General features: G+C 33.4%; 1 protein-coding gene across 1 annotated transcript in view; it reads left to right on the plus strand.

The window, feature by feature from the left end:
* Positions 1-769: 769 nt before the first annotated feature.
* The window catches only part of LOC126747269 (serine/threonine-protein phosphatase alpha-2 isoform), a 42209-nt gene continuing 25259 nt past the window's right edge, over positions 770-17719 (plus strand). Inside the window, exons 1-2 of the mRNA XM_050455801.1 lie at positions 770-983; positions 1104-1235. Coding sequence (XP_050311758.1) covers positions 929-983; positions 1104-1235 — 187 coding nt within the window. The 5' untranslated portion in view covers positions 770-928. The remainder of the gene's footprint in view (positions 984-1103; positions 1236-17719) is intronic.

Raw genomic sequence — 17719 nt, forward strand, 5'->3', positions numbered from 1 at the left:
TCACTTATGTTTATGTTCTTGTGTGTTTGTAACATTTGATGGAGTTTTTCCGTAAATTAATGTCATAAAAATTGTCCTTTTATTCGGTATTCAATTGCCTGGAAAAAGTTTAATAATTTTCTTATTTTTTTTGGTTCCTTTTCTATAATAAGAAATTTTTCTAAGCATTTGAACGAAAAAGAAAAACTGCGTCATTTTGATTCAGTTTACGGATCTGAAAGTTAAAAAACGTAGCAAAAAAATATAGAACATAAGAACGGACTTTTTGAATTTGAAAAACAGGGCATTTGTATAATTTTCACTCTTTGCCAAAGCGGATTTAAACCTCGTGGAAACGTAGAAAACATTTTATGCTTAGTATCATCCTGAACGTATTTTTGAAAACGGTTTTCTGTCCCTAACCTGCTACTCCATAGCAATAATTAGTCTGAAATACATTTTAACGCTAAAAATTTGCTTTTTTCTATGTATCTCGAAAACGAAATTGATTTCCGTGGAAACGTAGTAAATCTAATCTGTTCTCCTGGCAACCCTGTATGGTTATGTCACCCGTCATCAATGACAATCAGGTACACCAAGATGGCGAACAAAAAATACCTAAAATTATAAATTTCAAATTTTATATTATTTTCGACTTTAGACAGTTGGCTGGTGCAAAAATATGTTTATTTATAAAAGGCAAAATTAAGTTATTTACATTTTAGACGAGTTTTATAACTAATTAACTATAAATCGTAGGAAGTTATTCTTTGTCCTAGCGAAGTTTGGTTCGGTTAAGTTTGACAACCTGGTCCTCTCCGTGACACCTCAAGCAAAAAGCCGCTGTTTACATTATTGAGAAACTACAAAAATATCCAAGAATATCCCGCCAATCCTAAAAGTTTTTATTAAATAAGAAGACGGAAAGCGTCCCTAAACATCCACTCCAATGGCCGAAGCCGATAAATTGAACATCGACTCCATTATAGCCCGTTTATTAGAAGGTAAAGTTTACGAAGGTCAAGCTATCCAATGTTGACAAAATATGGCGTCGGTGGTTTACGCCTTGATAACGTCAAAAGTTTCGCTTTAAAAGGATTTTCAAGGAAATTGTGTGTTTTTAGTGCGAGGTGCCAGGCCGGGAAAAAATGTCCAGCTCACTGAGAACGAAATAAGAGGCTTATGCTTAAAATCCAGAGAAATATTCCTTAGCCAGCCAATCCTTTTAGAATTGGAAGCCCCTTTGAAAATATGTGGTAAGTATACTGATTTCTCTTTTCACCCACTTGTTCCCATTCTGTATATTGGTATTTTCTTTTAAATAACTTTGCCTTTTAAGTCTCCAGTTGTTAGATCTATAATATAGTATATGTTATATAAAGTACAGTTATAAATATAGTTTATTTCAAGGGTAAATAGTGAAAATTCCTGCTTTTTACCATTACTATTATTATTAAATGTGCTTTGCATAAAACCACTACTTTGTTTACATAATCAAAGCTGACATTGTAGAAATAAATAACTTTTAATGTAAACAGTCCTTCAAAATTAAGGTTTTCACTTGAATTTCCACATTAAATATTGGCTTCTTTAAATCCTTAATTATATTAAAGATCCTCATTATAAAAGAGAAAGAATTTTCATAAAAATATTTTGTGTAGTTTTAACTTTTAAAAATTCAGAGCTTTGTTGGAAAGTAAGTGAGTATGAAGTTAAGTGTATCAGATTCAAAAATGCCCATTACCTATATTTATTTATTTAGCAGAATAACAATAGGACATATTGTAGCCTCAAAGCAACACTAGGATATGTAAAAAAAAAGTTGTTTCAAGATAATTGCAAATAAAGATAGTAGAAAAAGAAGTAGAAAAAAGCCTGTCCTACTGTTGCACAAAAACAGAATTAATTTATCTACAAATTTTAGTTAGCTGTCCTTGTGGAACTGAAACTGCTGTTTAAATTAGAAAAACTATTTAAAATAATTAATCTGAATCATCATAATTAATGGTACTAGCAGCAAAGTATATAGATTTCAACAACTAGAATCACTTCTTTGATCGCCTCAAAATGACGCCTTTTTTTATAAGCGGTCATAAATCACTTGTAAACAATGCGGGTACCCCTCGCATGACAGGATACAAATCCGTCCACAAAGTTCACATTAGAAATGCATTTACAGGGGGCAATAAGGAAAGTATTAAGTTTAATAATATTTTTGGGTTAAATCAAGGTTTTTTTATTTTAAAATATTTTGATGAGTTTTGACACTTATTCATTGTGACACATTAATAAACAACAACTAGGTAATATATTTATGTATGCATCCAGTCACCATTTTTTCTTTGCTTTTATTTCTTTTTATAATACTAATAAAACACTTAAATTTGAGTCAAAACCTTAGGAATGTTGTCAAGAAAACTAGAATCCCCTAAAAACCCTTTAATCTTAATAAAGGTGTACCTAATATAAAGGGTGTAAACCTAAATGTACACCTTAATTGCCAACTAGTTAAGCTGAATTCATACAGACAAATAGAATAAAATAAGGCCTTATATGACATTTATGCATTTAAACAGCAAAATAAAATAAAATAAGAAATAAGGAATTACTATTCACATGCAAGGTATATTTCAAGAAATTGACCAATTACATACCAGGTAAATTTTATCTCTTTGTCTTTCAATGGGTTTTCTGACCAAAACCCCGTGCGTACTTTCGTTTTCAAATAAAAATAAAATATTAGTTGCATTTTGATCAACTTCTTATTTTATTTTGCTGTATAAATGCTTTGTGGAGGTTTGTGTAAATTGAACTCTTATTTTAGTCTTATTTTATTTCTTATTTTATTCAATCCAGCATTATTATTCTCAATAATAAAAATGTAGGGTTTTACTGATTATCTTTATTTTTTTGATTGACCTGGTTACTTAAGAGGAATCATTTGGTTCAGACACTTAATTTAGACACCCTTTATTTAATTTATTATTAACCATTTAGTTAATCCTTTACCATATGTCATCATTGGGAATACAAAAAAAAAGAAACACTTGGGTCGTCGGCAGGTGCGGATGGTTAGTCGAAAAGGGTCGAGTGACTTGACTATGTGTTAGACTGTGCTAGCAGATGCTAACAGTGGTCTATAGACATCATGGTGTTTCTTTAGTATTAAATTATCATTGCACAAACTAAGTCCTTTTTTTGTTGATTGGTATTGGAGGTGATTGGACATAAGCAGCTATTAAAGTCAATTTGCCCTCAGAGTCTTTGTCTTTTTTTCTTATGTTTATATTGTTAAAATTTATTTGTTTATATGACATCTTGTAAAAAATTGTATTTATTTCACTAGTCTAGATTAAATTAGTTATTTTTTTCCAGTCAATAAAATCTTCAGTAGACATCTTATTGACTTTGTATGGATTTCCCTTCTTTTTAGCTAATTTGGCAATTGCCACGAGTTAAGATGGAACTTAAATTGGGCGATTTTTAAGTATTCTTGATTTTTCTTTTTCAATGTAAGAATGCATTAAATTGCCTTCATTTGCTATATGGCTAATGATAAGGTATTTGTGTATAATTTCTTCAATATCATAATTTTTGACTGTGCATGATTACATACATATGTACATCTCCCTTCTTTCAAGTAGAATTTTCATTTAATATTTTAAACATATTCTTTATTTTTTATTTATGGGATCAACCCCATTACAAAACAAAGAAATTCAAATACAAAATAATATTTTAGTCTAACACCCAATTTAACACTCCATAACAAAAATAATACAGTCAATATGATATGTTGCTACATTCCAACAAGTAATATAAACTATTAAGACAATAACAAATAACAATCCATATTAGCCCAATATTTAAATAAAATTAACAATAAATAAAAGATCAAATCATTTACTATTAATTAAGATCCAACATTAATCAATAGCAATTCACTAATCCACAATATAACAACCAGGTTATGGAAAAAACAAAAAAAATTGTAATAATAATAGAAATATTAATAATATTACCCGATGACACTAATAGATCTTTGAACCCTGAAATTAGATTAAACTTTTAATTTGCCTCTTAAATATTTTAACTTCATTAGAATTAATAAATTTAAGTGCCCATTCAATAGGGGAGTGGGATGCATAATTAGTGCTTGAAATGCTTGAATAATCTATTATGACTAAAATTCCTAGATGGTATATTGCAAGATATTGCACCAAGAAGTTCAGGACAGTTTAACTGACCATTCACCAATTTATACAAGACCATCAAATCAACATAAACTCTTCTTTGCCTAAGCATTGATAAGTCCAACAACCTCCAAGTATCATCATAAATGTGATCATTTGGAATCCTCATACCAAGCTTAAATAAACAAAATCAAATACATTTATTTTGGACCCTTTCTAGGTCTGTACAACAATTTGTGTAAAAAGGGTACCATATCATTGATGCATAGTCCAACTGTGACACATCAAGAGACATATATATCCTTTTACAGGTCTCAACAGAAAATTCCCTGCAATAACACATATTCTTCTTCCTATTTGTGATGTAGAATTACAGTGTGCTTTCAATCTACAGTTGGTGTTATGTAGCTTAATTGTTTGAATACCAGATGAAGATCTAGAAGAGAAGGAAATACTATCCAACCATTTCTTTATTTTATTCATTTTACTTCAGCTTTATTTTTACCCATATACTGTATGCCAGTCCACCCCTTTCATAATTATTGCTGTATTTAGAACAAATCATAGATTTAAAAAATAGAGTAGATATTTCTTCTGAAATTCTACTGCCCTAAGTTCTTTCTAAATAAGATTTTACTCTGTCAGTATTTTTATATTCAACAGTTTTCCCTGAAAGCATATTGATTTCTAAGCAGCAGGTTTTTTTTCCAAGATATTTCAGCAAATTGCTTGTTAGAGCAATTGGATGATAATTATTTGTGAAATATTTTCATTCTGTTTGTGTATGGCATTTTGGAATCAAGTGGAAGCATTAATTTATCTTTAAATTTTTTGTTTATATTTAAACAGATGGAGTTTTGCCCTCCATTTACACCATTTTTTAGGCTTTTTATCTGTTCTCTAAGCTAAGTCTGAGACTGGGCTTAAGAAATTAATAATGATTATCTTAAAAAAAATTGTGCAATAATACATGTGATGCTACTTTAATAATTCATAATCATTCAAGGGATCTTATCATGAGATTCATTTTAATTTTATCATTTTATTACACCTTTCAGTTTCTTGCCCTACAGAAGCATCTTTTTCTCAAATATTTAATGCTCTTGTCATGTCCCTTGGTTTTCAGTTTAAGTGACTAAATTCAATACAACTAATTAACTATGGGCATCGGTACATATTCACTATAATTTTTTTTTTTGCTACCTGCGGCCAGACTCTGACATAAGAAATGCCATGTACTTTTTAATAGGGTCAAATATTGGCTCCTATCTATTTTAGAGTTGTTTTTAAATTACACTTTTTTGTATCTCTGTTTTGAAATAAAACAACCAAATTTCTTTAAAATTACGGTGTGATTTATTCCGGTTGTACTCTCAACACACATACACAGAAACCTAACCTATCTTCTTCCTCCCGCTTCGTCGCGTCGTGCCTGTACGTACGCATGCAAAAAAACCCTGGCTTACGTAATTCGATGTTGCCGCTGTGACATATTTTTATTGGTATTTAAACATTTAAACATGCCCCCCGCCTTGAAGCCACTAGGGGTTCAATAAAAAGAAGAAAGAAACATAAGAACACATACTCTAAAGCTATGACCTTCACACATTAGGTATAAACTTATAAGACTAAACAACCCGAGAAACAACCTTTAATTAAATTTAAGGCCTAATTTTAACATCAACTCGAACATCACTGTCTTAGGAGTTAGGGATGTCACTAGAGCCTGGCTCCTCTAAAGCATCTATAGGTAGTACACAAATTTTAGTAAATGCTCTTTTAATCACTCCATGCTCAGTTTTTATGGTTGCCACTCTAGCCACTCCATCTTGACCAGGATGAACTTTCTCGATACGACCCATACACCACCGAAGAGGAGAAATGTTGTTTTCCTTAACAACTACCAACATGCCTGGTTTCAGGCTTTGTTGACTGGTGTGCCACTCTTGCAGAACTTGCAGCTCGGAGACATATTCAACTGCCCAACGCGACCAGAAATGTTGTTGCATCTGTTGAATGCGTTGATACACGGAGAGTCTATTTTCGGGTATATGTCGCACCTCTGGATCTGGTAAAGACATCATTGGTCGCCCAATCAAAAAATGTGAGGGAGTTAGAGCGGAATAGTCACTAGGGTCATTGGACATGGGTGTTAGGGGTCGGGAATTTAAAATGGCTTCAATTTCACACAAAACAGTAGAAAAATCTTCATATACTAAACACGCATTTGCCAGTACCCTCTTTAAATGAACCTTGCAGGATTTTACACCGGCCTCCCATAGCCCTCCGAAATGAGGTGAAAAGGCAGGTATGAAATGCCACTCCACACCTTGATTGGCAATTAATTCACTAATATTATCACTGGACTCCTGAAGAAACTTACCAAGTGCCTCTAGTTCACTCTTAGCCCCAACAAAATTTGTACCATTATCTGAGAACATCTTGTTGGGTTTACCACGCCGCGCCACAAATCGCCGAAATGTCGCTATAAAGGCTTCTTTTGTTAGTTCAGTTACTACTTCAAGGTGTATAGCTTTTGTAGTAAAACAGACAAAAACTGCGATATATCCCTTTATTTTAATACACCCCTTACCCCTCTTATTTTTAATAAGCACTGGACCCGCATAGTCTACTCCACATGAAGAAAAAGGAGGGGCAGGTATTACCCGATCAGCAGGTAACATTCCCATAATGACACTCTTATTTCTTGGTTTAGCTCTGAAACACCTGACACATTCATACACTATCTTTCTAGCTAGAGTTCTGCCTCCTATAGGCCAGTACTTATCTCTCACCGAATATAATAGCAACTGGGGACCAGCATGATATAATCTAATGTGCTCATGCTTGAATAAAAGACCTGTAAGCTCATGTTTACTATCAAGCACAATTGGATGTTTTTTATCGAAATCAAAATTAGATTGTTCTAACCGCCCACCCACTCTAAGGAATCCTTTGTCATCTAGAAATGGATTTAACCTTTTAAGTTTGCTAGATTTACTCACACTTCTATTGTTGGATAAATCTATTATTTCTTCACTAAAACTTTTCTGTTGTGAGATTTTAACCAACACCAAAAGAGCTTCTTGAAGCTCGGACACAGACAAATAAGCACTACTCACATTAGAAGATTTTTCAGGTGACCCTTTCTTTTGACAATTTTTAATGAATCTCCAGCAATAGGCACACACACGCTGTAACTTAGACAAAGAGGAAAATCGGTTAAAAGGAAAGGGATTAACTTCCTCTATTTTAAAAGACATCACCTGTCGTTTAAGCTCAGGTACTACTTCTAGAGGGTTAAATTTGGATTTTGGCCAGTCATGATTAGGATAAGCAAGCCAATGGGGACCTCTCCACCATAACTCAAAACTACCAAGGTTTTGTGGGCTAATACCTCGAGATAGTACATCTGCAGGATTATCCTGCGATGAAATGTGATTCCACTGATCAGGGGAACTCATTGACTGGATTTGACAAACCCTATTACCTACAAAGGTCTGCAAGAGATTTGGTGGCGTTTTAATCCAGCTCAAACATACACTAGAGTCGGTCCATAGATAACACGCATCAAATTTTAAATTCATTGACGTTCTTACCTTATTTACTAAGGTAGCCAATAAATAGGCAGCACAAAGCTCTAATCTGGGTATTGTTAATACCTTTAAGGGTGACACCTTCGACTTTGAGCATAATAATCTCACTTGCATATCCCCACTCTTGGTCACACTACGTAAATATATACATGCTCCATAAGCTTCCAAGGAAGCGTCAGAAAACCCATGAATTTCGATGCTTACTGGATTATAACATAACACATGTCGGGGTATTTTCACATAATTCAATTTTGGAAGTTGTTGCTTAAAATTACACCACCTAGTATTAAGATCTGAGGGAAGGGACTCATCCCATGACAGTTTGTTTAACCATAACCTCTGAAGGATCACCTTTGCTACAATAACACATGGAGCCACCAGCCCCAAAGGGTCAAAAATTTGTGCTATGTCTGATAACACAGTTCTCTTTGTTATTCGATCCCTATCATTATTATTAATACGAAACATCAAGTAATCTTCATCACACAACCAGTACAAACCCAAGGTCTTTGTTTTTTCTGATTCACCAAACACTAAAATAGAGGATAATGAGTATTTGTCCCTTAGATGATCTAACACTTCCTTGCTATTAGATGCCCATTTTTGTAACTCAAAACCTCCAGATCTTAACACCTCAATCACTTCATTACACAGGTTAATAGCTCCACCAGCAGACTCAGATCCAGATATCCAATCATCCATATAGAAATCCTTGTCAATGACCTTGGATGCCTTTGGATATGTGTCACTCGACTCACTTGCCAACTGTTTTAAGCATCGGACTGCCAGGTATGGGGCAGAGGATGTGCCATAAGTTACTGTTTGAAGTTTATACGTTAAAAGATCATGAGATGGATCTGACCTCCATACAATTCTCTGCAAGTCCAACTGACTAGGATGAATCAGTATCTGCCGATACATTTTAATAATGTCAGCACATATAACCACATTATGTTGTCTGAATCTTAAAATGATTTGAAATAACTCATCTTGCAGAGTAGGTCCCACTAACTGGATACTATTTAAAGACTCACCACTCTCAGAAACAGCAGACCCGTCAAACACTACTCTTAATTTAGTAGTTGGACTCTTATCATTGGTCACACAATGGTGTGGAAAATAAAAAGAAGGACTCTTGTTTAACTCCTCTGGAGGGACTTCCACCATATGTCCTAGACGCTTGTACTCTTCCATGAATGCTATATATTTTTCACTTAATATTGGATTTTTTGCCAATTTATTTTCCAATGCAAAGAACCTTCTCACAGCCTGTTGTCTCGAATCACCTAAACATTCTGGTGAATCCTTTAGGGGAATATGGACTATGAAACGCCCAGACTCATTTCGACTTGTTGTTTTAGAGAAAATACCCTCACACTGTTGCTCCTCACCTGACAACAATTTTTTCTCAACTTGCACCTCCTCCACCTCCCAGAACCTTTGCAACATGTCCTCAATACTAAACTTTCCTGAAAAATGACAACTGAAACTGGATGGTCGTAATACCTTGTTAAGATTTCCCTTGTTACACTCACCACCAATAATCCAGCCTAGCCTTGTTTTTTGTAGGACAGGCAAACCCTCACCCAGACTGATTTGACCTATACACAACAAATTCAAATAAACACTTCCACCAATAAGGATATCAATATCCCCTGAATGAGTAAAACTTGGATCAGCTAAATTTATGTGGTTTGGAATAGGCCAATTCCCTGTACTAAAGGAATTTGATGGGTAATTGTCACTTAGAATAGGGATTACCAAACATGAAAGTTCAGTTTTATAATTGGTTTTAAGCCCTTCTAACTGGACCATACACCGATACTTTAATTGGGTTATTGTTTTTCCAACACCCGTTATAGTAGATGACAACTCTATTTTAGGTAAACCCAATCTATCACTACACTTCTGTGATATAAAATGGCTCTGGCTGCCACTATCCAAAAGTGCTCGACACACCTGGTAGCCACCATTTATGTCTTTCACCTGCACTAGAGCCGTTTGTAACAACACTTGCTCTTTGTCATAACACCGTTCACTAGACATATTTATTGTAGTATTCACTAAGGAATTTGCTGCACCCTGAGACTCCTGAGTATTTTGTTCAGAATGAGGTTCAGCATTACTTTTTCGAACAAAGTGCAACAATGTGTGATGTTTTAAATTGCATTTTTGACATCGAGATGATGTACAGTTAGTGTAAGCATGACCCATTTTAAGACAATTAAAACATAAATGTAATTGTTTTACTTTATCTACCCTCTCATTGGTAGATAATCTTAAAAAATTACCACATTTAGGTAAAACATGAGCACCGGAACACATAGAACACGAGTTACTAGAAAAAGGGACATTTTGGGCATTAAACACTCTTTTGTGATTGTAATTTCTATCTACACTTACTTTCTCCACCTTATCTTTACACAACTCTAAATTCTCTAAGAAATCAGCCCTTGCTCTTAAGAAATCCATAAACTCTGGAAAAGTTGGCAATACATCACTAGTTTTGGCCTTTTTCTCTTCCCACTCTCGAAATGTTGTCTTATCTAGTTTCCCCCCCAAAATATAAATAAGAAGGGTATCCCAAAACTCACATGGTTGATTTAAACCCTTTAGACATGTAATATGTTTAGACACACTATCTACCATAGTTCTTAAATTACTAGAACTTTCATTTATCAAACTAGGCAGCTTAAACAACTCTTTTACATGATTTTGAACTAAAATACACCGATTTTCGTACCGCTTGCACAAAGTTTCCCATGCTAGGGTGAAGTTATCTCCACAAAGCTCAATACTCCTAATTACCTGTGCAGCACCCCCCTCCAGAGATGCCCTCAGATAATGGAACTTTTGAATATTTGAAATTCCACTGTTAGAATTAATTATTGAGTCAAACAAATCCCGAAACTCTAACCAATTTTTGTAGTCACCAGAAAATTTTTGTAAATTTATTGCAGGTAATTTAACACCTTGAACACCCTGTATACCCTGATTATGTTGAAGCCTTTGCTGAGAGTCAGCATGAGAACTAGAAGCACTTGACTGAGCCTTATTTGTTTCAAAAAACGCATAATATTCAGTTACTAGCTTTTTTGCCTGCGAATTTAATTTAAAATACACATTTTCGAACTCTTCACGATCATCTTGCTGTTTTTTCTCATCTGACTCATCGACTGACACTTCAATCTGACTCTGCACCTCATCATAATCACTCAATACCGACGAATATCTCTCTAATCTACTTTCAAGCTCAATAATAATTTCCTTTTCTACATTATTAAGTTCAACACCTCTTAAAACTCCCTGCAACCCTTCAAGGTATTTTTTAAAAAGAGTTTGACGAGTCTTAATTGCCCCTCTCTGTTTAATAAGTTGCTTTAATTCCTCTGACATTATTTTAAATTACAAACAACACAAAAAAGAAAAGGAAACCACTTTTTTACTCAGTAAAAAGGAAAAACAAATTGGAAAGGACTCACATTTATCTCTTGTAGTAGTTACACAGTACACGTCCCATCATACTATATTGTAGTCAGATATCAGCACACTCCAGACTCCAGGCCACCAATCCAGTAAAACTAATTATCGCTTTTCAACACCAAATCAAAACAGGTAACAGGTACACTTTTTAGCGGCGACTTTAGCCTTACTGCGGCTTTGCTTTTATTACACACGCCACTGTTCTATGACTTGTCTGAACTCGAAAAAATAACACCGGCTTTTTACTCGAGATTTTACGGGTTTTCACTTTTTTACCAGCTCCGTTATCACAAATCGACAGGCCACTTTATTCACTATTCGACACGAAGGACCATGTTTTTAAATTACACTTTTTTGTATCTCTGTTTTGAAATAAAACAACCAAATTTCTTTAAAATTACGGTGTGATTTATTCCGGTTGTACTCTCAACACACATACACAGAAACCTAACCTATCTTCTTCCTCCCGCTTCGTCGCGTCGTGCCTGTACGTACGCATGCAAAAAAACCCTGGCTTACGTAATTCGATGTTGCCGCTGTGACATATTTTTATTGGTATTTAAACATTTAAACAAGAGTAATTTATAAAAATTATAAATATTAATTAAAATATTATAAATATTTATATAATTACTCGAAAATCTGTAACCAACAAGATAACTTTTAATTTTGTAGGTTTGCTTGTTTAGAAGTTATTGGCGAAAATCTTGCTGAAAATTTTGTCTTTTTTTGTCACCCACTGACATTCACTAATTGATAAAGTGAAATTTTGTTACATAGCATTGAAATCACATTTTTTAACTCTTAGATTGGAATAGTGCTTATCCTCATAAAAAATCATTGGGAGAGAGATCAGGAGACCTTGGTGCTCTAAGCATTATATATTGAAAGCATTATTTAGATATTCCCGAACAGCAAGCATAGTATATGCCGGGTATGTACTATAATCCTACTTAACACCTAAACTATATAATATGCATTGTTAACTAGAAAATGACTATCCTTTATCCACTCATTAATATCTTTTTTGCATCTATTATATGCTTGTACCCTAATATCTATTGGCAGATCATTATATACCTTTGGTTCCAAACAATATGTAACTCTCACACATGCAGTGCTTGGGGTTCTACAGTATTACATTCCTTTATACAGCACCTCTTGTGTTCAGCCCATGATTTATATGATTCTTATAGTTTTTTATGCATTTTTAACATACATCTTCTTGTTGCCTTTACATGATCTCAAATTCAAATTGTTTATTAATGAACCAGCTCCAACAAAAGAAATAAACTGTAAATTTAATAAATTAAAGAACATTGGATAATAATAAATTATGAATACTTAACCATTTGTTTCAATTTATTTCTCGATCAGGCCAAAGATATATTAAAACAATCTAGAGAAAGATTAAAGAATCCAAAATTTGTTCTATGATACTAAATATGCAATAGGTCAGCTTTTCTTGAAGGAGGAACATGAATATAAATGATATCTAGCAAAGCAGAACAATTTATTAAATACATGTTGGGCAACTGAAAAAATATTTTTAAAGCAGGATGTTCTGTTTAATACTAAACAATCAAATGTCTTTGCTAATAAAGATGCTTTGCTAAAAAGCTTGTTATTTGATATATTCAATTCATGTCATCTGATTTAAATATTGGACTTATAATGACATTTTCCATCTGTCCACAACCTAGACCATTATTCAACTTATCTAATAGGTTAAATATATCCATAAATGAAAAATGTTGAGGGGTTAATTCTGCTTTATTATAGAAAAATATTAAATTTGATCACTGGTTTATATATGCAGATGCAAAGTAATAATAATTCAACAATCTTTTTGTATCCCCATGAAAAATATTGTACCACCCCAAATTGTGATCCCATAATTCAGAACCAAAGGATCAAAAGCCTTTTTGAGGTCCAGGACCAATAATTTGTCTATAGTTCTTGATTATATTTGCGCAGCTGCAGTCTTACCTCCATTTATAAATTTTTTAGACTTAATCTGTTTGTTTAGCTCATCAGCAAGTCTGAGACTGGTATTAACAATGATTGGGATTAACATTGATAACAGTGAATTTATAATGATTATCTTAAAATAATGATGCAATAATACATGTGACACTATTATGACAACTTATAATGCTTCAGGGAATCTTATCATGAGTTTCCATATAAACTTATCATTTTATTATTTAAGGACTATGTCCTCCAGAACCACCTTTTCTTTCTTGGTTTTCAAGTTTAAGTTTCAGCATTCATCCAAAGCATAAAAGTGGTTAACTACTTATTTATACATATTTAGCTTTTTACATCAATGGATTCATTAAGGAAAACTACATGTCACTATTCTTTTCATCGTACAAAAAGCATTGTTTATTAATAATATTGATGCAAAGTTTACTATCCATGAGAGAAACGATACAAAATGAAATAGTAAAACTCGATTTTCTTAGATTTAACTTAAATTCCATTAGCCACTTTTATGCCTTGTATGCCAGACCTAACCCAACCCAACCCAACCATTGTTTATTTTGTTGCCTGGCGCTGGGCTCTGATATGATTTGCTACTGACCATTGTTTAATTTAAAAAGAAGCTTTACTATGTATTGACACATGAAGCAGGCAAAGGAAATGATGAAAAAATAAGTTATATATATAGAAAAGCAAATCGATAAATTATTATTAATATATTCAAAACTTTATCTATAGGTATAGAAACCCAGTGGGCTACTTTGGCATCTTTTCACCAAGAGATCTTCCACTCTGAAAGGTTATGGAGGGCAAACAGGCAGCTCCATAGCTTTTTTTAAAGCTCATCAATATTACAGTCTAACCTAAGAGTAGGGTCACTATGTATACCTAGGAATTTGAATGAATGAACTTTATTCTGTGAAAAATACAACAACAATTGTATAATATAGTTGAGATAAAATCCTATAATTTAGTTTAAGCATTGTCAATCATAAGAAGAAAATTTGGAACTGTGGACTTTTCAGACCCTCATTGACCTTTTCCATATTCATGAGGGAAAAAATACCCACCATAATGACCTTTTGTGTTTCAAATTGCATTATCTTGGGTTTGATGAGATTGCATGTCAGTTTTTTATTCTTTATCTGAAAAATTGACAGCAAAACACATTTTCTACTATAAGAGTCATAGAATCTGGTGTACCTACCGCAAGGCTCTATATGACATGTATGGTAATGTTGGAGATTCTTATAAGCAGTTAAATATAATAATAATAATAAGCCTTTATTTCCAACAGGCAACTTGCCTAATAAGAGGAAACAGTTACAAAACGATGAAAAATATAGTTTAAAAAAAAACAAACCTAAAAAAATAAAAGAAATAAAAAAAAAAAGTAAAGTTACAATAAAGTTACAATCTCAAAAATTATCCAAAAAATTAGAACAAATAACTATTAATATGATATAAAAACGCAATTATAAAAGTTTAACAAGATAATCACATATTCAACAAAATTAAATCAACTGCAATATACCTACTATTACTTAAACACATGGGTCTTAATCCCAAGAGTAAAGATCACATGAACCAGAGAGAAATTTATATCACACATGTGACAGATTCTATTAAATATAGCACCTATTGTATATAGTGGCGATTTCAATAGGATGTTAGTATAAGGCCTTGGCAGAAAGAATGTTGGGGATGTCTGGCATTAAGCTTAGGCACCATGAAACATACACCAGAAAGAAGTACAGGACCATCAATTAACCCATGCAGGAATTTTATAGAGAAGATCATTCTTCTAAGATGTAATGGATGTAGATTGAATAGTTGCTGATGATCAAACCCTCTATACTCTATTTCAGAAGTGTGTAGAGCAATAAAACCTCATTAGGTATGCAAAAGTGGTACCTGATGATCCACCAATATTTTATGCCACTACCTTAGTTGGGTATTAGTTTCAATGTAAAATTCTTTCTTTTCGTTGATTGCAGGTAGTGCCACCCGGTTTTGGGTCAATTTATGAGTTTTGCCCATTGTGTTAAGTTTTCATTTAATTTTCATTTAGTTTATTTAGTTCATATTAATTCTTGTTCTTTTATCACTCGGTATTTTTCTTTAGTTAAATTTAATGCCTTTGGTTGACTCACCTTGTTAAGGAAGTATTTCATTTGTTTAAATATTTTATTTTTTTTGTTGAATTTCAACACCTCGTTTTGAGGCCTTAAACGGTGCGCGACACATTCGAGCTCTAATCGTCAAACAGTTTAGAGTCGCGACTCAACACCGAAAAATCGCTAGCGTGAAAGTGTAGATAATTCGCAAATCTCGGCCACCGATAATAGAAGGTAAGGTCTCACAACAGCGTTTTCCAAGTTTTTTAGTTAATTTCATTAAGTATTTACAGTCCACTAAATTACCTTTTTTTCATCGTGAGTTATTTTATTTTTTTATTTGAACCCAGCGCAATTAATCAACATTATTTTTGGTCACTTCGAACCGCATTTTTGCTATTCACACTTTGGCCTTTTGAAAATTAACTTATAATTTTATAGAATAAACCGCCCAGTTAATTCAATCATATAGGCTTAAAAAGTACAATTAATTAGTTGATCAATTTTCTTCTCTTTTTTAATTTCAAAAATACATTGCATTATTCATTTCATCTTTAGTTGGTTTGCAGATAGTTTAAATATCGATCGCGAACATTTCATATTTTCTTAACAAGAATTTATGAATTATCGTTTAAATCAACACAGGTCGTTTTTCAAGTTGAATTCTTTTGCAGGATTATATCTAAAGGTAAACAGTGCACATCTTTTTTTCCAATAGGTTTCATTTTTATATTGGTTTTAACAGGGTGTCACAAGTTCATTCATTGGAGTTTTTTAATTGTTGCTTGTACTGTATACGCAACATCATTCTCGTTTTTTTATAGTCGGTCTAAAGTCGGTCTTGAGACTCCGTTTCTTGCCTTGAACTTTTCTTCTGTTTTCTTCGTTTTTTTTTCGGATATAGTAGGATGTCCGATAAACTGAAAAGAGCCAAAGTTCTTAGACAAACTGAATTTAATCGTCTATCGGATATTCTTAATATATCGAGAAGTGCTAAAGAAGACACTTCCCAACACATAATCTTTAAATTGAGTTATGATATTTTGGAATCAATTAGAACTGAGTTTTTCAAGCAGCATAACGTTGTCATTAGTTGCATTCTAGATGATGAGGATCAATTCACCGAACAAGACGCGGTACGAAGCTCATTTGAAAAAGATTTTTGGTATATTAAATCGATTTATTTTGAGCTGTTTGGAGAATCATTGACTACAAATACTTCGTCTTCATCATCTAGTAATCAGTCCCATGTAACACTGCCAAAATTAGAGATTCCATCCTTTTCTGGAAATATTACACAGTTTGCCACTTTTAAGGATATGTTTGATGCTTTGATTCATAATAACAGTACTTTGCGTAACATAGAAAAATTTAATTATCTTTTGAGTTTCTTACGTGGTCAGCCTCTGACCTTGATTCAGAAGTTACCGATGACAGATGTCAATTACACAACCGCTTATGAAATGCTAGTTAAGCGATATGAAAACCCTCGTTTAGTTGCGGCCACACACTGGGCAGCTATCGAAAATACCCCCAAACTCACAACTGAGAATCCTGCCGAGTTAAGACAACTTTTGGATACATTTTCTGATAATCTTGCTGCATTAGGAAATCTTAACTTTCCTGTAGCTTCATGGGATTTCATTTTGGTTCAGATGTTGCTTAAACGCTTACATGTTTCTATTGCTACTGAATTCGAATTGCAATATGATTCACATACTACTCCATCATTTCAACAGCTTACAACCTATCTACATAAGCGTTGTGCCGCTCTCGACAATGTTTGCTCAGCCCTTCATGAAAAAGATAAAAAATCACTTAAGAGAGAGGATCGCTTCTCAAATTCCAAGGTTGCTCTTCTAGGCACTGAGCAATCTAAATCTAGCAGTTGTGCTATTTGTAAAACAGCACATTCTGTTTATCGTTGTCCTATCTTTTTAACAAAAACTCCTAATGATAGATACCAACTTGTAAAATCGCTGAAAATGTGTTTAAATTGCCTAAGTAGTAGTCATTCTGTCAAAGAATGTAAATCGCCGCATGTTTGTCATAAATGTAGACAAAAACATCATACTTTACTTCATTTTGAGAGAAATTATTTTTCTGGTAGTAGCAGCAGTACTACACCACCCGCACTCTCATCAACCAGCTCCATCCACAATGATCAACCATCTAGCTCTCAGGCGGACTCCAGGTCTACCAATTCTTCGCATCTGGTAGCGAGTAGCCTTAACAATTATAATTCTAGTAATGTGCTGCTTTCTACGGCTCTTATAGATATGTTAGATGGGTCAGGAACGTTTCAGAAAATTAGAATATTGCTTGATTCTGGCTCGCAACTTCACTTTATCTCACAAAATTGTGT

The sequence above is a fragment of the Anthonomus grandis genome, chromosome 2, assembly GCF_022605725.1.
Source record: "Anthonomus grandis grandis chromosome 2, icAntGran1.3, whole genome shotgun sequence".
Taxonomy (NCBI): Eukaryota; Metazoa; Arthropoda; class Insecta; order Coleoptera; family Curculionidae; genus Anthonomus; species Anthonomus grandis.